Genomic DNA, 25,127 nt, shown 5'->3' with positions numbered 1-25,127 from the left:
TGGCTCCATAGATGTGTATCCTCTATTGCCTTCTCGGCCCTTATTAATGGCTTCCCAAGGGCCAGTTCCACTCCTCCAAAGGGCTCCACCAATATGACCCCATCTACCCCTTCCTCTTTGCGATTGTGGCCGAAGTTTTTAGTAGGTCATATCCATGCTTTACAACAGGGGTCGCCTGTCTGGCTTGAAATGGTCGAGGGTACATTGTCTCTGACCAACAATGTTCAGATGGCACAATTGTTTTATCCAATGCCTCTCCTGAACTAAAGTTGACATGCTTTGGCTGTTCCTTAGGTTCTTTGAAGTTGCTATGATGATGCCTATCAATATGGAAAAAATCCAAGCTTATGGGCATTCACCCTCTTTCATTGCCTCCAGACAAGGTTGTGCTACTGAATCCCTCTAGACAAGCTTATTGACATTCACCCTATAGGCTTTCCCTTTGTGTAGGCATATCCAGTAAGGCTCTGCGGGATACTGTCATTGACAATTCCCATAGAAAGCTAGTCATATGGGAGGTTCATTTTTTGTCCTAGGAGGTTGTTTCACTCTCATCAAGGCTATGGTCTTTAATCTCCCCATTTACTACATGTTGCCCTTCTTGATGCCCCACAATTTTGTTAACGCCCACGCCCTGGAAAAGATCATGGAAGCATTCTTGTGGTCTGAATACAGGAGTCACAAGAAGATTCATTTTGTGGCTTGGGAAAAGGTTTGTATGCCTGAGCACCTTCTTGGCTTAGGTATTTGAAACCTCGAATGTGTGAATCTCGCAGTTCTTGGAAAGTGGTGGTGGCATTATTCCACCAACCCTGATGGTCTCTGGTGTAAGGTTGTTGGGCCCAAATATTCGCCGAATTTCCCTTACAAGGGATACTTCTTGGTTTGTGGGAATCATTACAAGCATCTCTACCTCTGTATAATCTTTGCAGTCTCCTATTAGGTTCAAGGTTAACTGTGGAAACATCTACACGGACCTCTGGATTGTGGATTGCCACCTTACAGAGAGGTGGCCAAATCTTTTCCTAATTTCAATCTTGCCTTTGGCTTCTGTTGTTAGTATTTCGAATCCTTCCAACAACTCCTGGTGTGGAAGCCAATCTTTAGGCTCCTCACAATTCCAAAACCACTAACCTACTAGTCTCCACAATGTTTGATTAAATTTTGACATAAGCACATCCATCGGATAAGTTACTTGGATGACCCCATCCCAATACTCGAACCTTCATTGTTTTCTCCTTCTATAAAGCTCCCCCAGCCACCCCTATAATGAGTTTTCCACTAAGAAAGGTATGGATAGCCCCCCTAGGAGACCATGCATTTGGCTGGCTTACAATCCACAATTGCAACCACACAATTGATTATCTCCAAAGGAGAGGCTTTCCTCTCGCTAATATTGCTGCTTATGTTTGGAGGCTGAAGAAACATATAGCCTTTGTTCTTGCACTGTCTCTCTGCTGCAACTATTTGGGCAATCAATTGGAGGGATTTGAACTGGCAATGGGTCATACCCGTTTCCATTTTGCAACTTTTTTCTGCCTTATTCACCCCTCCTTATGCAAAGTCGAAGCTCTTCCTATGGAGAGCCACAATATTATATGGATCTTACCCTTTGTGTTTTCAGCCACAGTTGATATATGGCTCAAATTGGTGAATTGCTGACCAGTAAAAATTAGCTTTTGAAAAGACAACTTGCTAACTAAGGCTACTGTAATTCCTAATTTACTGCAAGCATAAGATATGAAGATGAAGCTCTTTCAAAATGGAAGAGAAGCTACGGAGTTTACCTCACTAGATGTTATGTTTTGAATGGGACTACACATGGTGATGACTATCGCCCTTCTTCATGATGAAGAAAATGATGAAGAAGAAAGAGCCTAAGGAGTGGGGTGTGCGAGCTCTCTTTACTCTCTCTCTGTAAGTGAATCAGGTTCAGTGTTTTAAAATGTGGCCGCATCAGGCGCTATGCGCCACCCAGCGCATTGCACTTTCCTGCATATGCGGTTTGGAAAGATGCACCCATATCAGAGCCGCATCCCTACGCATCCTGCATTGACCGCATCAGGCTGCATAATCTGTCCGCCATTTTTTTCAAAACTGTACCCCTCAAGCAAGGCAATAATGTCATTTTGACCTTTGAAATGGGAGGAAAGGTTGGAGGGGGGTATTAAACCCCACCCAAACAACATTTTTCAGCCACATCCGCGACTTTTATTGGATCGATTGAATCAAAATAAAATTTTGGGCGCAAATTTTATTTGTTGAAGTTTTCTATTTGTAGTACAAGATACTACAAACTAGAAGTCCATGAAGATTAAAAGTTACAAATCAAAGAACTTTTCCCAGTACTTTTCAAATAAAAATTTGAACTTTAAAGAGTTTCATGGACTAAATACAATAAAGTTACAAATTAATTAGTTTATAAAATTTATTGATCTTCATAAATGCTCTGATATTGTAAAGTTACAACATTTTTATAAATTTATAAAGTTTATAAAAAGTATACAAATCGATTCGAAGAACTTCATGGACTCTTTCCAAGATTAAAGAGTTTATAAAATTTGTAACTTTAAAGTTTTGGTTGCAGATTTGTGCTTATGGTTGTTGATTGTTGAATGTTTTATGAAGCTAGTTTCAAGTTTCTAGTTTCTATTAGGGGATAGTAGATACAAAATCTCTGCCAGCTAATACTTTTAGAGTTAATGAATAATCTAAATACATGCTATCACATATTACCTCCATATTTTTTTCTATTCATTAACCTATTTTTTTAGATTTTTTAGAATTTTTTATATTTATTGGCTGCATCGCCACGATGTACCCGCATCCGGACCGCATCTCTGCATCGGTCCCCCCAACACTTTTGGCCCCATCCCGCATTTTAAAACACTGATTAGGTTGTGTAGGAAATGAAGCTAAGTGGAGGTATTCATAGGCAAGTGGTGGTGTGACATTATAGGTGATATGATCTTAGCCCTTGATGCTCATCATCCATGGTACATGAGAGGGACATGATCCAAGTGAACATCCTTATATAGCCTTCAAGATGAAGGGATGTGATATTACACTATTATCACTCCTTAAAACCCCAGATTATGCGAATTTACCACATTGTCCATAAGACTTAAAAATAAATTTCCTTTAAGCCATTTTCTCATTCAAAAAATGCCCATCCAAACTATTAAAAATAATAAAAAACCGAAGGGGGAGGGGTGTGCCCCTTAGGCAATTTGCAAATTGATATTTTGTTAATTACTCAAATAGGATAATTCAAATGGATCATCTAACCACGTTGTGCCATTGTGTAGATTTTACATGGGCTTAGCCAATAGGATGATGTCATTCAAAGAGGTAAGTTATAACAAGGTTTCCATTTAAGACTTAGGGTTTAAGCCAATATTTCAAGGCTTGCCCTCAACCTTATGCAATTGTGATCAAGCTGACATGTCTGCTAATTAAGCATGAGATAAAATTAGTCACTAAAATTTAAAACACAAATTTTTATTTAAAACCTTATAAAATGCTCTTATGAACAAATCACCAAATTCCTAAAGAGGACCACAAGGGGCTTTCATGTCATGCTGACATCAACAACATGAGGGTGTTTGTGGGGCCCCTACTAGTTGTCCTTGATTAGAAGTTATCTTGAACAAATTCAAAAACCTCATTTTCTCACTCTAGAAAATCCAACAAATCCCCAAAAATTCTAAAAAATTCTTTAAAACATTTTCCATAAAAAACACTTAGTTTAGATAGAAATAAAATTGAAAAATGGGTAAATGAGATCTCATGGCTAATATCTAGGCTTTGGAATACTCCACTAGGCTAGTCCAGAATAATGGTTCATTTACTTGGAATGATACAACAAGGCTATGCTCCACAGTCTCTGGCATTAGTGAGAGATGTCACTGTTAGGGGCAGGTTGTGTGCAAATTCCCCTAATTTTGGGCCTTCATTTGGACTGCTTATCTTATAGGAACAGTTAGCTGCCGACAAAAGGCCAAGAAAAATAATAAACTCTTTTCATCAACTTTTCCAGGTTGCAAATTGACTTGGTTTCGGTGAGGGTAAGTATGACAATATTCGACATTTTAAAGAGTGATGAAGAATGGGCTTCCTATCAGCGAGAACCTATTATCATTTAATGTATTGCTGATGTACTATGGAGATGTCAGATATCAATAGATACATGCTTGTATGTTTTCTCTTTTAAATGATTAATTAATACTGGTGAAATCAGTTTTTGATTGTTTCATTAGGCCAATAGTGTTTAAGTTCTTTTTGTTACATTTGTTTCCCAATTTTGTTGTGTAATAATCTAACCACTTTTTTCACTCACATATAGGTTCTTTGTAGGATAGCGGAGGGATCCATTCCTCGAGCAGCTGAAAACATAGCTCTAGCCATTGGTTCATTATGCATGGTAATGATATCGCATTGCATTGACAATTTATTATTTGATAGGAAGTTATGTTGTAGGTCATCATTGGTGCTTCTATGGATTGTACATACCTTTATATACTGATGTGCTCGAGTCCTGTTTCTCGTCCGTCATGCGTGTCGCAATCTTTCACATGGTCTATATATTTTCTATTTGTTCAACAAATTAAGATGGGTTGCTTGTGAAGAAAAGGTGAAATTTGGTAGTTATCTCTCTCTCTCTCTCTCTCTCTCTCTCTCTCTCTCTCTTTTGTTCTTTTTTGTTGTGCTTCATGGGTGGCAACGTAGTATTTGCTTCAAATATACCAAAGGTTTTGACAACGTGCTATGATTTCCAGCTATGGGTTGACCACCTTATGGCTCATCTTTCTGAATTGTTAATAGCTACTAGAATCTCTCACGACATTCTATAATCATTGCAAACTGAGATTCATGGTCATGGTCCATAGCCTCCACATGATCATCACCACCACCATCTTCATCACTATGAGCTGAATTGGATGCCAAGCTATCATTGTCAGAGTCTTCCCCTTCTTGACATGCTACTCTTTTTCCATTGTCTCCTCTGAGTCACACCCCGCCTAAAGGGCCTCAGTGGGGCTCCCATAATTTAATATGAGGTGCTTCTCTCTCTCTCTCTCTCTCACACACACACACACACACACACACACACACACAGACACACACACACACACACTCATATACGCTCACAAAAACACACAGGTCCACATACACAAACCCATTTGCTCTCCCTAACTGTCTCTACATAAAAAAAGAAAAGAAAAAGAAGACAAGGACCTCCAAGTTTGGATGCGTGACCCCTCTCTCACTCTCACAATCCCATTTCATATAAAAACTAAAAGAATAAGATGAACTTCTAGTGTTTGATATGAGGCCTCTTTCTATCACTCGCACACATACATACAGACCCATATGCTCTCTCTCTCTCTCTCTCTCCCTCCCCCCCTCCTCTCCCTCCCTCCCTCCCCACGATATAACAAACAGCACTACTGCATTAGGGCCCCCAAGTATCTGGGTGCCCACTGATCACCTTTGGGACAGTGCTTTAAAGAAGCATAAATGTGGCACATTTATATAAATAACCACTGCACGTGGTGCTTACATTAACATTATTCTTTTATACAAATAAAAAAAGATATTCATAAAGCCAATCTATAGCCTCACTTTTTGGCAAGTGCCTTCTTCGCGCTTTGGGCCGCCGAGGAATCTAGCCACCATATAGGCAGCCAAAATCGACTTCTTGAACATTGGCTTGGATTTCTATGTGCTTGCTTTTGAATATTGTAATGGCTTTTACTTTTTTATTCTTGAGTTCACAATTTTCAACCTTCTGGTCTGCTCATTTTTCTTTTGGAAATGACAATGCACCAGTTGTGTTCCTACGATTATTGCTTGTTTTTTGAATTTTCTTTTTATCTGACTATTTTGCCAAGTTTCCTCCACTTACTTTATTGAGTAGCTTTCTAAATGTCCTATTGTTCTGGGCCCATTGGAAGGCCCTCGCTTTAGAAAAGGTTAGGTGATTCGGATGATTTCGCCAGCAATGATATTCAACCAGGACTTCTCTAGCACTGTTAGATATTTTTTTAATCGGGAAGTATATTTTTACATTCTTGATTGAGAGCCATAGATATTTTATTTGCAAATATTTCTAAAGCCAAGGTTTTAATTCTAGGGAATGTATATATACAATAAGACCATTTACTTTTGGTTCAAGTAAATCTCAATCAATAATGATTGTTAGATGTGAAATCAGGTTGTTGGGGTGTGTTATTGACTGGACACAAAGTTATCGCATCCGGCATCTAAGAATAATTGTGAAACCCTTAATACCAAAAGTAAATAGTCTTATAATATACAAACCCTTAATTTTATTAGGTTTTTCCTTTTTGCCTTTTTTGTTTTGTTTTGGGGGGGCGAGGGGGCTGCATTATATAAGATGGGTTTTATCTTGTCTTGTCTGGGAGGTTTCAAAGGGCCAAGAATGTCGGTGCTTATGTAATGGGGCTGTTAAATGGGTATTCAACTCCATGAACCTTTTAATGTTAAGAGGGATTACTGATATGAAATCATATTCTATCCTCCCCCTCCCCTTCTTTCTTTCCCCATGAAAGAAAAAAAGCCCAAACGCACACACACACACACACGCACACACATATCTTCCTCCCTTGCATGTTTTCTTGCTATTGTCAGTCAATAGTGACATTACATTAGAAATGCAAACTTAGTTCTCTTTGATGTCACTCTTATATTTCGTCGTATGTTAGAGTATACCTGATGAGTATATTTCTTTACTTGCTTGTCCTTGGCTCATCAATTTTGATGATTTTTCTTATTTGCTTTAATACTTATTCATAATCATGCATTATAAAATACTTTTGGTGTGTTCTAGGTCTTGCCTCATCCAGCCCATTCTATAATCTCTATTGCATCAATGTTTTTGTTGGATTGGTTGCATCAACACGAACATGAATACAAGCAATGGCCAGCTGCAATCTCATTGGGCCTGGTATCTGGTTGCTTACATGGAACTGATTGGGAGAAAAAATTTCACATTGTCAACACACTTCTTAAGGTATGATTAAATTTGATTTATTTTCATGTCATTATCTCTTGTAAATGTATCCTATGCAACTTCTTGTCAAAAAGGAGAATCCTATTACAACCAAATGTTAACAACTTGGTACTTCAGATTTGCTAAATAGGTAATGAAGTCATGATATTTGCTTTGCAATAATGAGCTGAGCTATGAGTGTGATGTAAATGTTGAATAAACACTTTGCTATGACATCTATACATCATATATCATCTATTGGAGTTATGACCTTTCAAGGCCTTGACTCTGTTTTTCCACAATAGTTATCAGTCACAGTGGGAGTGTACTGGAATGCTGTGCTTGCCTGATTTGAGCATATCGGGATCTGGAAATCCTAAATACCACAAGTCATATGGCAAGACCTGAGGGCCTTATTTAGAACCTTGAGGTTCGAGGTCTCCTCTTGTTAGGGTCGGTAAGAGAATGTATCATAAGAGTATTGGCTTGGGAATGCAAGATAGGATCAGAGAATTCCGAATTGTTAGAGAAAGTGTGAGAAGAAAGGCTTTGAGAGGACATAAGACTAAATCTCTAACGATTGCAGTTTACTCATTGCATATGTGCATAGAATAGTCGCAATGGGAAGCCATTCTGATGAAGTAAGATCCATTGAATCAAAACTATGCACATGTGCAGCGAGAGGAACCCCTGCATCCACAAGAGTGCATGTCCTCGGGGGTGCACCTACAATCCACTTAGCACCCAGAGACCTGACCATCTATTGGGTTTTTCTTTAATAGTTTATGGTAATTTTTGATAATTTTTATTAATTTTATTTTGAGTAACAATGATTTGTTATATTTGTTAGGATATAATTCCAAACAAGGACAGGCGTACATGTGAATCCCACACACAAGTGGCCAATGTGTGCCACACGTTGACCTCACTTGGAGTGCCACATCATTGCATAGTAGGCATGACATGGATCATATAGGTAGGCGTGTTTAAGACTTATTTGCTGACACATCCATGATATGTGTGTTGTAGTGCCACACGTGTGAGCCGCATGTGTGAGGACATGTGTGTGGGAACACGTGAGCATGAGAAATTATATTTTTAAAATGTTTTATGCATTGAGTTTATGAAACATTGTGATTTGATAGTCAAGCATTTTAAGGGTGTGGTCTTGTCTAATTAGTGTGAATGCTCAAGAGGGGACATTTTATGGCAAGGGAATAAGAATGTGTCTCCTTGTGACAGTGACACATCAAGAGAGTGGAGTGGGGTTCAAGTTTCAAATGGGAGAGAAAAGAGGGGGTGGTACATCGCACTCATTAGGTTTTTCAAAAAATCTTGTTCTACTAATTGGATGGTTATTAATGACTAAAATCGAAATTAGGGTTTTCAAGGGCACATTTGAGAATAAGGGAAGTTTGGAGGGAGTAATCGGACATATGTGGCTATAAGGGTGATTAAATCATCCCCATCCAATGAAAGCCATGGATGGTGATGCACTAAGTTAGGTGTCACATCCCAAGTTTTACTAAAATTCTTAAGATGTGACAGTTTATTCTTAAGGAGCAAAACAAATTCTAAATTTTTACTATATAATGCTCCAAAACAAATTTTCTATCCATAAGCTTTCAGACTTGTACAAATTTTATTTCACTGCTTATAATAACATGAGGACTTATATATATATATATATATACAATTTTGATTGTACAAAACTTACAAAGGCGAATTTGTCCCCGACTACAAACTTCTTCAAACTTGGACTGCACATCCCGATTTTTTACTACATAGGTTAAATACCCGACAAATGTTTTGGTCAAAAGACGATGAATCCGAAGAGCAAGAATAAATTGTATAGTGGAAGCATTCCTAATATCGAGAAAGTGTAGCTCAGACTGGGTAGGGGGTTTAAAGGTCACACTCTTATCATAACAGTCAACAGTGGCATGGTGTGTGAACAACCAGTCCATGCCCAAAATAACATCAAAGTCCTGGATATCTAAGAGTATCAAGTCTATAGGCTGGACACACCCCTCAAGCAATACCCCACACTGCTTGACCACCGTATCTGTTACCAAAAAGTTCCCATTATTCTTGTTAGAATTGTTACCACGAGTCCTTAACATCTTGACCCTAAATAGGAACATCCAAACACTAGTTACTAGTCTAATCCCTATTCAACCTAAGGGTCCTTTTAAGATTCTAGGCCAAGAATCCTATCCTGGCGCTTTGATACCATAATTGTAACATCCCAAGTTTTATAATACTAAAATTCGTGAGATGTGACAGTTTATTTTTAAGAAACAAAAAAAATTCTAAATTTTTACTATATAATGCTCCAAAACAAATTTTCCATCCACAAGCTTTCAGACTTGTACAAAGTTTATTTCACAGCCTGTAATAACATGAGGATGTATATATATATACAACTTTGATAGTACAAAAGTTACAAAGGCGAATTTATCCATGACTACAAACTTCTTCCAAACTACTCTTGCTGTACATACGAACAATACGGCTGCGATTACTTTGAAAAATTTCACAATAGCTTGATGAGTTTGGCTACTCAGTAAGTGACCATCATTATCCTTACAAATCATGGCTAGAGGTAAATATTTTCTAAAAGAATGCATATTAAGCAGGATTTCGACGTATTAATTTCATGCATTCTAATACATGCTATTATATCATATTCATTTCTAATCTTATACATATCATGTATTCCTTATTAGACAAAGAAAATAAGCATGATATATTGACCATATGCACATGATCATATCAAGATCAACAATAATCTAAATTTGGTAGTTTAAAACATTACTGCAATTAATTATCAGATATGATCAAACAAGCATTTACAACAATAGAAGTCCTGCAATAGAAGTGCTAACCTCGGGTCCCAGGTCTCGAGTCCAAGGTTAGAACTTCTACTATCCCACAAGAAGAAGCACCACCAACGGGTAAATCCATTGCGTAGTGCCTCACACATGCTCACAACCTCAGCGCGCTTTGGGGCTTTTGATAGGCACTGGCTTTGTAAGACATGACCCTCTTATGGGCCTTTTTGGCGAGAGAGCGTTACACTACCAAAGTGGTTCCAAATAGTGCCTCACACAAATTTTGGGGTAGTGACCACCCAAACACATACTCCTAACTCTCATCCTATCGTATAGAGTTAGGAAAAAATCACAGCTGTCGGCACAAATATCTCATCAGAGGCATGTTTCCATGCACACATATCTTATCAGAAGCATGTTGCCATACACACATATCTTATCAGAAGCATGTTGCTATGTGCAAATATCTTATCAGAAGCATGTTGCCATGCACACATATCTTATCAGAAGCATGTTGCTATGTGCAAATATCTTATCAGAAGCATGTTGCCATGCACACATATCTTATCAGAAGCATGTCTCATATGTAATCGCAAGAAACATCAACATTTCTATGCTATACATATAGTCACAAGGGACATCACTATGTCATATTATCATGCATATAAATTCAAAAGACTTTATTAAATCAATTGCAGGCCATATATTAATGTTACAGATATCAGGGAACAATAATGTCGTATTTTCAAAATATTCTAAAAGTTATTCATATGAATTCTCATGAAGCAATTCATAGTAATTACTTGCACATAACAATTGCACCGAACATTTGCACGTGATACTTACACATAACACTTGCACATAATACGTGTACACATAACACGTGCACATAACACTTGCACTTGACATTTGCATATAATATTTACAGTATTTAGGATTTGTACTGCAAATATTACAATTAAATACAGAAATACATAGAACTTACAGTTTTGGAAATATTGCAATTAAATGAGGAAGTATCTCTGGGAACATTATAGAATTATCAGTTTTCTTCAAACAATGATTTTATGGGAAAAATGAAGCCACTTACCTATGTCAATCTGAGATAGATATGTTACTATTGTTGCCGGAGTAGAACTGGAATCAAGGGTATTCAGCTAAAGGTAGAAGGGAGAGACCAAATGAGTTTCTATGGGGAAAGGAGCATAAAAATATGTTCCTATAAGTGAGCAAGAAAAACTATTATAAGTCTCTTAATTATTTTAAGAACAGTATCATATGAGAACATACTATAAAAATCATAATAAATATTGTAATAACATTAAGCAATGTAAATAAGATAAGTGCAAAATAATATTCACATAAATCATATGTAAATGAAAACTGATAATAAAAAGTATGTAAAATCATATTATAAAATATTTCACATAGGATGATGCAATAAATTGTGGTCTTTGATGATCCACTTCAAAACATTTCTACTTATATTGCACCTACATCCCTTGCAACCTCAGAATAAAGAATTCTTGTGTCTTAACATGTTAACTATACTATTTAATAAAAATAAAACTTGAACACCAATATTATGAGAATAATGAAAATATCATGCAATATGGTATGCAATAGAAATGAACCAATAAGGAACAAGTAGGGTAAATATCATGCAATATAGTATGAAAATACAATGAAAATATCTTGCAATATGGTATGGAATAAATATAATGTAATAATGAAAATATCATGTAATATGATATGCAACAAAAATGAATAAGTAAAGAAATATCTTGCAATATGGTATGCTATCAATTAACAAAATATTATTAAAATCATATTTTAATAATGGGAATGATAAAAATATTATTAAAACCAATACTATGAGAATAATAAAAATATTATTAAAATCATAACATTATTATGAGAATAATGAGAGTATTATGAGTGAGAGAGAAACATGATTGTTATGAGAGAAAAATATCATTAAAATAATAATATTCTTATGAGTATATTATGAGTGAGAGAAAACACTTATTTTAATAAGGCTATTACTATTATAAGAATAATGAGAATATCATTCTTATGAAAATAACGACGTCATTATTATGAAGATTATACTAATATTATGAGAGAAAACGTGAAATTCGTTAAAGAGAGAGAGAGAAACTTACAAGTGAAGAGAGAGAAGACCCCATCATTGGTATGATGAACCTGTGATGGTTTTAAAGAGAGAGAAAGAGAGAGAGAGAGAGAGAGAGCCTTTATTCTTGTGACACATGTTGCTTTTGTGTCTCTTATTTTATTATATTCTTAAGTGCATGTGCCATTTGATGACACATCACCAAAGTGATGGATCCATGATTGAAACATCATTAAGAGGAATAACACATCACCACAAGCTCAATTTTATTCTTAATTTATTAGTATTTTAGTGTAAAATCGTGTTAGTGAAAAGGATAATCCCTACGGTGCATTTTGACATAAGGGACTATCGCTTTAATATTTCTTTATGTAAATATTTTGTTTTATTTTTATTTTATTATTATTACTATTATTATTATTATTTTTGTTTGTATTTTTATTGTATTTATTACTATTATCACTATTATTATTATTATTTAGTCTTTTTGTTTAAAAAATTTTTTTTTAGGGTCATCACATTCTCCTTCCTTTAAAGAAATTTAGTCCTCTAAATTTGTGTACTTGATTGCTGAAAAAGATGGAGGTATTTCTCCTAAATTTCATTTTCTCGCTCCCAAGTCGACTTCTCCCTTGAATGGTACTGCCACAAAATACGGACCAGAGGAATCTCCTTCTTGCGCAACACTTGCACCCTTCTATCAAAATTGGCCGCTCAATGAAGGTGAGTTCCTCTTTGATCAGTACAGGCTCATATTTCAGGACGTGGGATGGGTCGGGCTGGTACTTTTGCCATAAAGATACATGAAAGACGTTATGGATTTTAGCCAATTCGGGTGGTAAGGCAAGTCTGTTTGCCATGCTTCCGATCCTCTCTAGAATCTCAAAGGGTCCGATGTAACGCGGGCCCAGCTTCCCTTTCTTGCCGAACCTCCTAATAATGCCTTTTGTTGGCAACATCTTTAGGAAGACCCGTTCACTCAACTCAAACTCAATCTCTTCTTCGGTTATCGGCATAACTCTTCTGCCGACTCTGAGCTGTCCTGAGCCTTTCTCGGATCAATGTTATCTTATCTAAGGTTATCTGGACGATCTCTATCCCTAAAAGCCTTCTTTCGCCAACCTCGTCCCAACAGATGGGTGACCTGCATTTCCTTCCATACAGGGCTTTGTATGGTGTCATCTGAATACTGGCTTGGAAGCTGTTATTATAGACAAACTCAATCAGGGGTAAATAGTCATCCCAGCTTCCTATAAAGTTAGTGATACAAGCCCTTAGCATATCCTCCAAGGACTGGATGGTCCTCTCTGATTGTCCATCAGTCTAGGGGTGAAAGGCAGTGCTAAAGGTGAGTCTTGTTCCCAAAGCTGACTGCAGACTAGCCAAAATCCAGAGGTAAATCGAGTGTCCCTGTCGGACATAATACTGACTGGAACTCCATGTAACCTCATTATCTCTTTGATGTACAACTGGGTCAGTTTGTCCAAAGTATAAGTTGTATGGATCGACAAGAAGTGGGCAGCTTTGGTTAGCCGGTCCACAATGACCCAAATGCTGCCATGTCTTGAGCTTGTTCTAGGCAAGTCGGAAACAAAATATTTACATAAAGAAATATTAGAGCGATAGTCCATTGTGTCAAAATGCACCATAACGACTATCCTTTTCACTAACACAATTTTACACCAAAATACTAATAAATTAAGAATAAAATTGAGCTTGTGGTGATGTGTCATTCCTCTTAATGATGTGTCAATCATGGATCCATCTCTTTGGTGATGTATCATTAAATGACACATGCACTTAAGAATATAATAAAATAAAAGACACATAAGCAACATGTGTCGCAAGAATAAAGGTTCTCTCTCTCTTTCTCTTTCTTTAAAACCATCATAGGTCCATCATACCAATGATGGGGTCTTCTCTCTCTTCACTTGTAACTTTCTCTCTCTCTCTCTCTTCAACGAATTTCACTTTTTCTCTCTCATAATATTAGTATAATCTTCATGATAATGGCATCATTATTTTCATAAGAATGATATTCTCATTATTCTTATAATAGTAAAAGTCTTATTAAAGTAAGTGTTTTCTCTTACTCAAAATATTCTCATAAGAATATTATTATTTTAATGATATTTTTCTCTCATAACAATCATGTTTCTCTCTCTCACTCATAATACTCCCATTATTCTCATAATAATGTTATGATTTTAATAATATTTTTATTATTCTCATAATATTGGTGTTATTGTATGAACCACATTTTGTTTAATTGATAGCATACCATATTGCAGGATGTTTCCTTAGTTATTCATTTTTGTTGCATATCATATTACATGATATTTTCATTATTGCATTATATTTATTGCATACCATATTGCATGATATTTTTTTCATACCAAATTGCATGATATTTACCCTACTTGTTCCTTACTGGTTCATTTTTATTGCATACCATATTGCATGATATTTTCATTATTCTCATAATATTGGTGTTCAAGTTTTATTTTTCTTAAATAGTATAGTTAACATGTTAAGACACAAGAATTCTTTATTCTGAGGTTGTTGGGGATGTAGGTGCAATATAAGTAGAAACGTTTTGTAGTGGATCATCAAAGACCACAATTTATTGCATCATCCTATGTGAAATATTTTATAATATGATTTTACATACATTTTATTATCAGTTTTCATTTACATATGATTTCTATGAATATTATTTTGCACTTATGTTATTTATATTGTTTAATGTTATTACAATATTTATTATGATTTTTGTAGTATGTTCTCGTATGATAGTGTTATTAAAATAATTAAGAGACTTATAATAGTTTTCCTTGCTCTCTTATATGAACCTTTTTTTATGCTCCTTTCCCCATAGAAACTCATTTGGTCTCTCCCTTCTACCTTTAGCTGAATACCCTTGATTCCATTTCTACTCCGGCAACAATAGTAACTTATCTATCTCAGACTGACATATACGTAAGTGGCTTCATTTTTCCTGTAAAATCATTGTTTGAAGAAAACTGCTAATTCGATAATGTTCCTAGAGATATTTTTGCATTTAATTATAATATTTCCAAAACTGTAAGTTCTACATATTTTTGTATTTAATCGTAATATTTGCAGCATAAATCCTAGATACTGTAAATATTATATGCAAGTATATGCAGATGTTATGTGCAAGTGTTATGTGCAAGAGTTAGGTGCAACTGTTATGTACAAGTATTATGTGCAAGTGTTATGTGTAAGTATCATGTGCAAATGTTATGTGCAAATAATTACTATGAATTGCTTCATGAGAATTCATATTAATGAATTCAATAATATTTCGAAAATACGGCATTATTGTTCCTAGATATCTACTACATTAATATATGGCTTGCAATTGACATAATAAAGTCTTTTGAATTTATATGCATGACAGTATGACATAGTGATGGCCCTTGTGACTATATGTATAGCATAGAAATGTTGATGTTTCTTGGGATTACATATAAGACATGCTTTTGATAAGATATGTGTGCATGGCAACATGCTTCTGAGAAGATATGTGTGCATGGCAACATGCTTCTAAGATATGTGTGCATGGTAATATTCTTCTGATAAGATATGTGTGCATGGAAACATGCCTCTGATAAGATATTTGTGCCGACAGCTGAGATTTTTCCCTAACTCTCTATGATAGGATGAGAGTTAGGAGTGTGTGTGTTTGGGTGGTCGCTCTCCCAAAATCTGTGTGAGGCACTACTCATTGGGACCCCTTTGGTAGTGTAACGCTCTCACGTCAGAAGGGCACATGAGAGGGTCGTGTCTTGCAAGGCCACTACCTATCAAAAGCCCCAAAGCGCGCTAGGGTTATGTTACGCAACGGATTTACCGGTTGGCGGTGCTTCTTCCTGTGGGATAGTAGAAGTTCTAACCTTGGACTCGAGACCTGGGACTCGAGGTTAGCACTTCTATTGCAGGACTTCTGTTGTTGTGAATGCTTGTTTCATCATATCTGATACTTGATTGTAGTAATGTTTTAAACTACCAAATTTAGATTATTGTTAATCTTGATATGATCATGTGCATATGGTCAATGTATCATGCTTATTTTCTTTGTCTAATAAGGAATACCAGATATGTGTAAGATTAGAAATGAATCTGTATAATAGCATGTATTAGAATGCATGAAATTAATATGTCGAAATTTTGCTTAGTATGCATTCTTTTAGAAAATATTTACACTCTCTAACCATGATTTGTAAGGATAATGATGGTCACTTACTGAGTATCCAAACTCATCAAGCTATTGTGAAATTTTTCAGAGTAATCACAGCCGTATTATTCGTATGTACAACAAGAGTAGTTTGGAAGAAGTTTGTAGTTATGGATAAATTCGCCTTTGTAACTTTTGTACTATCAAAGTTGTATATAAAGCTATTGTGAAATTTTTCAGAGTAATCGCAGCCGTATTATTCGTATTTACTACAGAAGTAATTTGGAAGAAGTTTGTAGTCATGGATAAATTTGCCTTTGTAACTTTGTATATATATATATATATATATATATATATATATATATATATATATGTAAATCCTCATGTTATTACAAGCTGTGAAGTAAACTTTGTACAAGTCTAAAAGCTTGTGAACGGAAAAATTGTTTTGGAGCATTATATAGTAAAAATTTAGAATTTTTTTTGTTCCTTAAGAATAAACTGTCACATCTTAGGAATTTTAGTATTATAAAACTTGGGATGTGACATTAGGTCTTTAGCCTCTCTCACCCTTGGATGGCTTACACTGACGGCTTAGATTTAGTCTAGGTTAAAGCCCACACATGAACCTCTTATAAAAGGACTTAAACCCTAACTCATTACATCTTCTACACATATTACGAGAGTTAGTGATAGATTCTTGGAGAGTGATGCTCCTCTCATTGCATCCAGTCCTTCATAGTGCATTAAAGAGAGTGAATGAATAGTGCATTAAAGCCATAACCTTGAAGCCATTGAAGCTACTTCTCATGATGTGCCAACGCCTTCATTTGGGCCTCGTTATGCTGCTTTAAATGTTCCCATAACAGTAAGCAAAACTTCCCCTTTTGGTTCCCATTTCACGGATTTCGACGGTTGCTCCTTTAGTAACCTTGGCCCGGCGGGCATTGGGGGCATCTTTAGAAAACATATGGCCTCTCCCTTCTTACCTTCGTGTCCCCTATCAGCATCGTGGATTCCACATTGGCGGAAGGCCTTGCCCTTCTGGAAGGCCTCAAACCCTTCAAGGAGCATTGTTTTGGTTGTAGCGGGTAACTCAAGAAATGTAATTTCCTGGGCCTCTCGTGAGGCTGCCTCACCTTGGAAACTATTGACCATCTTTGATGAGATTTACGACATTTGCAGGCATATACAGGTCTCATGGATGCATACCTAGAGGGAGGCCAACCAAGTGGCCGACACTCTAGCTAAGCAAGGTGCTTCAGTGGAAGTGACCTAATTTATGTTCTTATGGATCTTCTATGACCTGATCTATGTTGTTACGGATCCTATGCCCCATTTTTGTACTACGAATCTCTCTTTTTTGTATTTATTGTATCCGATTGTATATCAGATTTTGGTTTATTGCCACATCCTCGGTGGCAGTTTGTGGAGCAGGAGTGGGCGGTTTTTGTATATTGTAAACGCTTATATACTTAATATAATGTTAACATTTTCAAATAAAAAATAAAAAAAATAACAAAAGAAATTGTTGTCATTTTTATATTGACCTAGGAACATCCAATATTGGCATTGTAACATGCCAGTGCATTTAGACTAAGAATATACAACTATTTGAGTACGTAAGTGGCCAATTTGATAAGATGTAGATAGGGTTTGTCTTAGATCGGGTTTGTCTTAGCCGACCCCAAATAGTTGGAATAAGGTTCGGATGATTATGACAAATAAGGTTTGTGTACTATGTCCATTAAAGATTTTCTTCTTAAAGAGTTCTTGTTCCTTGGGAACATAATGCTATTTATCAATGTTGTGTGTGAAATCGTATTAGCCTATTGGGCATCTTTGTGTGATTACAGCCCATTTTTCACTAGTGCCTTGCAAGAAAATTCCTGCAAATGAAAGTTTTGTAAACGTGGGCTAAAATATATTTGTGCCTTTTCCCTTTATTGTATATTTGGAAAAGTGACGTGCATTTGACTTATTTTCCATTTACCCTGGGAGTATGAAAGTAATTTCTGACATCTTTTCAAGTCGAAATGGATCATCTCACAAAAGTTGTTTCACTCTCTCTTGATATAAGATCGTGCAAGTCTATTTTATACCAAGTTGACTGCAATTTTTGGAACATGGTGTCTCCCATGTTTCTTACTACTCTTTTTAGTCAATTCTTGTGAGTCCAATAAATTGAGTCTCTGAATTATTCCTTTGAATTATTTTAGGTTACTATGATTGCGTTCTTGGAAATTTAGGATTTCATGGTCATTGCTATTGACGACACTGTTTCTAAAAACAAAAGCTGCAATTCATGAGAGTATTAGCCATATAGCATTTTGAAGTTATTTCATAGAACTGAGTATGCACCCCCATCCTTTCTTGTCTTTCATATTTGGAGTCTCCATTAGCTTAATTGAATGACAAAGGGCAAACATTTTGATATTCATGAGATTTCTTTCCTTAAGGCCTCTAATTGAAAATGACATACATGCTTATTTTCCAGGTTTTATATGGCAGCAATAATTCGCTTGTCCAAGGAGCATGTGGGGTAGGCCTTGGTTTCACTTGCCTTGATCTCTTTGCTCGAAATGAAGTTGGTAATGATTTGGGCATAGATGAGGGGAATTATAAGATGAAGGAAGTGGAATTACTGAGAATGATAGTGAGAGCCTTGGCAAGGATGATTGCCCTGATGTGCCCTTCTAACATGGCTGTGAAGGACCTTTGCCAATATAATCCCATTGGTGTTGGTCACTTTCAGGAAGAGAAGGAAGCTGTTGGTTCGGCCGGTGCCAGCTGTAAGAATTTGAAGGATGATGTATGGGGTGGTGCTGGTCTTATTATTGGTCTGGGCAGTTGTGTGCCTGCTATTTACCGATCCGGAGATCACAAAACTGTCCTGAAAATAAAACAAATACTGATGTCCTGGATCCCTCATGTTAATGTGAACATTCATAGCTATGAAAATGTCCCTATGTTGTCTTTATCGGTGGGCTCGTGTCTTGCACTTCCCACCATTGTAGCTTTATGCCAAAGAGCAGAGATGGGGGATGACAACCTAGACCCTCTTGTGATTGGATATCGTGAACTAATTTCTGAACTTTCAAAGGTGAACAAGTTCGGAACATCCCATCAGAATCTGACGATGGCATCCTGCATTGGTGCTGGAAACCTGATCTCTTGCATTTTGGATGAAGGAGTGTACCCTATAAGAGTTGAGCTTATAAAATCTTTACTGGAAATGATGAGAGATGCATACATGAAACCAAACTCTCCTTGTGTTCACTTGGGTGGTATGTTTGGGGTGGTTAATGCGTTAGGTGCTGGGGCAGGGCTTCTAACTCGTACATCCTCATGGTTTTGTTCTCAGATTGATTCCAACGAAATAGTAAAGTTATTTTAACCTTATTTTTCCATCACAATAACGTTTTTTTTTTTCTGATGAAGTCCTATACGACACTCATTGTCCTTTTCTTCTGTTTTGATGTTCAGGCTTCATCTTATATCAATGGGCCCATACTATCCAGTCCTATTTGTGAGCCACTCTCTACATCACTCATGCAAGAAATTTTTCTGGTTGCTCGAGAATCTGAAAACCAAGAAATGAGAAGTTCTGCTGCGTGGTCAATGTCTTTCCTCAGAAATAGATGGCTGTCCAGGGATTTACCTGCAGTAAATAGTTTCCAGAGTTACCCAGTGGATAGCAAACCTGTCTCTCAAAACTTTCCAGAAGACAGTGCAGTTTGGAAATTCTGTTTGTGGTTGATCGATCTTAATTTTTCAAAGGTATGTAATGCTGACAAAAGTTTGATATGAATATAGACATTCCGGGTTGGTGTTAGTTCTTTAATTTTGAGTCGCTTAATGCATGGGTTTTTACCATATCCCGAGTTTTTGAGTTTTGTTTGTCTCTCACCTTTGTTTGTCAATATCTTCTTGTGCTGAATTTTGGGTGATTACAGTTTAGAAACTCGAAGACTCTTCATGCATAGTTCTTCTGCATTGTGTAAACAACAGTCTAATCTGGTGACATTGTACATAAAATCATATAACATTCTGACTGAAAGTAAGGAAAGAATGAAGCTCGTAATAATGCTTTTCGGTGTTTATCTGGTTGTATTTGTGGTTCAAATACATGTATAAGGACTGAAAGAGGCTCAGAACTTTTGTATCAGCATCAGATTTGATTTCTTTGTTTTAAATCACCTTCTGGATCAACTAGTGGTTCTCGATGACCAATTCCATCGGTCGTGCACCATTTATTGTTTTGCAAGCCTATTTCCACCTACCAGGGATTTATGAATGGTCTATTGCTCTCGTAGAAGTATTGCATCAAGGATTTGGTACTTCTGTTTGTCACTATTTGTTAAATTTGGGTCACATTAAAAGATTTCAACAGCTACCTGTAGCTCTCGGGAGCAAGAGTGGGGATCGGGGATTGTCCCTTTCTAAATCTTCCTATGAGAGTGCATGGAATTGCTTGATTTGGACAGTCATTGGGGTGCCCGTGGAATATAGATATTGTGGGAAATTTATTAAAATACATCTAAAAGTTGAACTATTAACATTTTACCCTAGCTGTAATTTGATGAATTTCAAAACCCATGTTGATGTGTCATTTGATTTTTGAAATTTAATCTAGGGAATGATGAGCCATTTGAAAATGGATCGAAAAATATTTGTAAGATGTTAAAATAATTCAAATCCTAGGTGTAGTGTGATAAATTTCTCTATATCATATTAGGGAGTGCCATAGAATATAAATTTATTATATATTATATACTTGTATAGTATCATATGTAATATATGTTATATGTACAATATAGAATAGGTTGGAACTGTAAAATTTTAAAACAAATGTTTTAATGTTTCATACAGATATACCATAATAATTCAGTAGCAAGAGAGTCCCATAGGAAAATTATTGAGAGGGCTACGACAAGAGAGTGAACTGAAATCCCTAAATCATCAATCTTTAGATGGTGTTCATGGAACCTTGAGAACTATCTCTGATATCCTATTGCACACACAGACACTTCCATAGTGCAGCGAGTTAGTGACTATAGTCGGATAATTTATTGAATTATATTTCAATTATCCCAAAAAAAAAAAGCCCTATCTAATTGACTATGGATCACAATTCACATGTTAAATGGGATCAATATCCCATTTAATCAGGTGAGAGCTCCCCAAGGTGGATCAGCTCCGGGAATGTGGAACCATGTTCCTAGAATGGGAGCATTCCCCAGGGAAGGGGTTCCCCCTAACTATGGGCTATCCTTTGGCATCATACTTACAACTAAATAAGTGCCTGAATTGATACTTATAAAAGAGAATTCGTGCTAATTAATGCTTCCTTAATTCTTTGTCATTCATTATTTGTGAAGAAAAGAAATTGAGCTGGTATTTCCATGGAAAAAATAGGAAGCTTTAAGCTACAACAAGTACTTATAGAAGACAATTAGACTAGAGTGGATGATCTTCTAGCTTGGTTTCTGATTTATTTTAAAATGTTAGACCAGATGAACATGATCATTTACCTAATATTTGCAATTTGCATGAATGTGCCTTGAAACATGTAAAACTCTAGAACTTTCTGTGGAGCATATGTTTAATTTGTACTCCGGATTCAAGTATTGTTCCTTCGAAGATGCTATTCTTCAATGTTTTTATCTTGATGGTCTGGAATCAGATATTCGAATGACTTAAATGTTTCCTTCATGGTGTAATATGGTGATATTTAACCATTATTGAAGTGTATGATGATTCTAGGACACTCACTATCTTCAAAAGAGTTATAGATTGGTCGATTGGAGTAATAAATATCTGGTTTTTTTCTTTTGGAATATCAGATGAGTACAAGTGCCCCTGCAAATACAGTTGCCTCAGTCTTGAGATGCCTTGCACGTGCTCCTCGGCTGCCCTCCGCCTTGGATTGGGGAATAATTATTAGACGTTGCATGAAATATGGTGATCATGCTTCCATCAACCATAATTCTGATCAGTCCCTTGAAAGAGGAACAGTAAGAGTGGAATGCCTCGCTCTTTCTTTTGCACATGCGCAGCATGTCATTCCTCTTCTATGCTTTCTCGATGAGCTCTTTGAGCTTGCTAGGTTTCAGTTGCTTGAGGTTCCTCTCAAGTCCTTCCTCCTGGCTCATTTGGTAGATATGATGAAACTTCTCTCTAAATCCAGAATGGAGAAACTGTACAATGGTATGTTTGAGTTCTTTAGTTCTCCATCTTCCTCTTACATGGATTATGACCCAAATACGAAGAAGTCATTGAGGGCGTCATTCTGGAAAGGTTTGCAGATATGCCCTTCAGGGCCAATTGGCACCACGCTTTCTCTGTCAATCTTGGATAAGTGCCTTGATTCAATGTTCGTTTTACTGCCTCCATGGCCTTCTGATGACTGCGATCAAGAGTGGTCAGAGGCCATTACATGTCTTGGCCAGGCTCAACAGGAATGGCTGGTGAATATCCTGCTGGTAAATCTCTCTCTCTCTCTCTCTCTCTCTCTCTCTTTCTCTCTCTCTCGGCCCCCTTCCGTCCCAACCCCCCGTCCTCTCTCTACTTCTCAATCTCGATCTCTCGACATGTAGCTTACCGCCAATATGATTTCTTCTGTCTCAAATTTGCTATGCATTGCTTGTCAAGTACTAGTGCATAAACTTCTGCTAGATGTGAACCATTTCATAGGAAAGGACAAAGGCATGCTACTTGGTTATCAATATTGTAACTGTCTTGGAAATGGCAACAGATCCTTCTTTTCCATGTTTAATTTTAGGAGTGCTAGGTAGTGATACAAGTTTCGGAACTCCATTACAAAAACTTCAGAAGTAATCAGAAAAATCTTAGTGGATAATATTTTAACTTCAGATGAAGTTAAATGGACTTGAAAATTGAATTCCTTTTCCTTTGAAAATAAGGCATTTGGTGTTCCTTGTATACTTCAACTACATCTAGTGGATTGCTGCTTAAAATATTATGTCAAAATCTTATGAACCTGTAGGCTTCTGTTCTGGCTGCAGCAAACGTGATTGTTTTAAGGTAAATCTTCATTAGCATGATATATGGGTCTTATGAACAGGTACAGGAAACAGACTCAACACTAGGAAAGCTGTCTAATGAAGCAGCAAAGAGAATTTTTTTGAGAGCTAGACTAGTAATGAATGATCGCTCACCACTGTCAGAGCTGATGAAATTGTTGCCTTATGTCCTTAATAAAGACTCAGATGGTTGGTTTCTTTGTGAGGAATACTGCTTTGATTTTGTATATAGAAAAGAATCCCACACTGCACATGGATGGGCGCACACACGAGGACATGTACATTCATTGTCTGTTTCTCATTGCAAGTTCTCCTTTTCTGATTATTAACTTTTTCCTTTCGCATGGCCAGTTAAGACTGGAAATGTTATCCTCTCTCTCTCTCTCTCTCTCTCTCTCTTTCTCTCTTTCACACACACACATATACACACAGTGACAAGCATGTATGCACACACATGCTTGGTCACTTTGATGTATCATTTCTGTTGGCAGTTGCAGGATTTTGGCGGGTACTATTGGAAGTGGCTGCGGCTGTGCAGTGTGCCGAAATCAGCATTAAACAGCAGTGGCTTATCGATACAATTGATATCGGTTGCATAACCGAGTATCCTTCTACGGTATGTTGTCTTTGTGTTATCCAATAGAAAAGTAACTGAGATGTACAAAATACTTTGGGAAACGTTTGAAGCATGCTGATTTCTGGCATTCATGTAAAACAGAAAAGGAAATTTTTTTAAAAGATTGAGGTTCTAAACAATTACATTAAGGCACACCTCAAAAATTTACTAGAAAAGGTTGTTTCGATCTCCTCGAATTGATCATGTCGACCTCGAGATGCATAAACGTGAAAAAAATATTGGATTTCTAGTCTGGAAAATAGTACATCTTGTAATGCATTATCTGCGTCTTCAATTTTCAATATCTTCTAGTGTTTATAGATATGCGTGATCTGCATTATGTCCAAGGCTTCAAATTTTATAATTACAAATGAAAATAAAATTTTCTGGCTCTCACAGTATTTTCCACTGAAAAGTCATATTTTGACACTATTTGAAAGTACGCCTTACTCAACCTTATACAAACCACACCCACAAGTCCAGCATGCAATAGGCTGTATTTGTGCAGTACTTGGTGCTCATACTTTGTGTTATGTTGAGACTTCTTCTCACCAAGTAATTAGAAGCAAATGCCAAACCCGAACCCTCCAAAAAATAATAAATAGATAAAAAAAAAATAAAGAAAGAAAATGTCAATCCTCCTCCCTCCATCCCCATATGTGCAGTGTATTTGAGAGAGAGACTTGTTTGTTTTTTTTTCCCTTTAATTAAGGGGAGAGAGAGAGAGAGAGAGAGAGAGACTGATTTGCAGATTTTTCCCCCCCCCCTCTACAAGGCTCTACGATTTCTTGGCCTTCTATCAAGCTGCTGGTGCCACTATGCTGTAGTTTTGATTTCAAACCCAGATTCAGTCCTGAGGGACCTGCCAGTCACACTTCCTTCTCTTTTCTTATCCGGTGCCTGGAAACCTGTTGTGGAGGCTCTTGCTGCCAAGCTGTGGGCTTTCTTGGAGCGCATTCATGGCTGGGCTGCACATTTGGAAGGTGGGGACAAGGAAAAATTCCAGGGCAGCATTGACAAAAGCCAAGAAAGCATGTCTAGTTTCCTCTTACTTGTTTTGCATGCTACCTGTATTCACCTCAAGGACTACCTACCTTTTGAGTTGCAGCTGAGACTGGCATCCATGGAAATTGTATAAATGTACGTCAATTATTAAGCTAATGGTTATTTGTTGATCTTTTAGTCCTTCGAAGCACATACATTTGGGATGAATGTAGAAGTTTGGATTTTTTATGTCAATTTTCTTTTCATGGTCTTAAGTGTTTTTTTTTTGGGTTTTCG

General features: G+C 36.7%; 1 protein-coding gene across 35 annotated transcripts in view; it reads left to right on the top strand.

Moving 5' to 3' along the window:
* Positions 1-25,101, top strand: part of RST1 (ARM repeat superfamily protein) — a 71,269-nt gene extending 46,168 nt beyond the window's left edge. For 5 of the 35 annotated variants that reach the window (XM_011622310.3, XM_020662706.2, XM_088862434.1 and 2 more), the window contains 8 exons: positions 4,346-4,423; positions 6,854-7,036; positions 18,682-19,566; positions 19,671-19,964; positions 22,031-22,669; positions 23,272-23,419; positions 23,722-23,846; positions 24,622-25,101. In XM_011622310.3, coding sequence (XP_011620612.1) covers positions 4,346-4,423; positions 6,854-7,036; positions 18,682-19,566; positions 19,671-19,964; positions 22,031-22,669; positions 23,272-23,419; positions 23,722-23,846; positions 24,622-24,984 — 2,715 coding nt within the window. In that variant the 3' untranslated portion in view covers positions 24,985-25,101. Of the gene's footprint in view, positions 1-4,345; positions 4,424-4,778; positions 5,061-6,853; positions 7,037-7,865; positions 8,007-18,681; positions 19,567-19,670; positions 19,965-22,030; positions 22,670-23,271; positions 23,420-23,721; positions 23,847-24,621 lie in introns of those variants that run through there. The other 30 variants (XR_016052424.1, XR_016052420.1, XR_016052427.1 and 27 more) reach the window with 22 other exon arrangements.
* Positions 25,102-25,127: the final 26 nt, after the last annotated feature.

The sequence above is a fragment of the Amborella trichopoda genome, chromosome 3 (assembly GCF_054954075.1).
Source record: "Amborella trichopoda isolate Santa Cruz 75 chromosome 3, AtrichopodaSantaCruz75HAP2 v2.0, whole genome shotgun sequence".
In the NCBI taxonomy this organism is placed as follows: domain Eukaryota; kingdom Viridiplantae; phylum Streptophyta; class Magnoliopsida; order Amborellales; family Amborellaceae; genus Amborella; species Amborella trichopoda.
The sequence above is the reverse complement of the archived record's forward strand: the minus strand, read 5'-3'. Positions and strand labels throughout refer to the sequence as shown.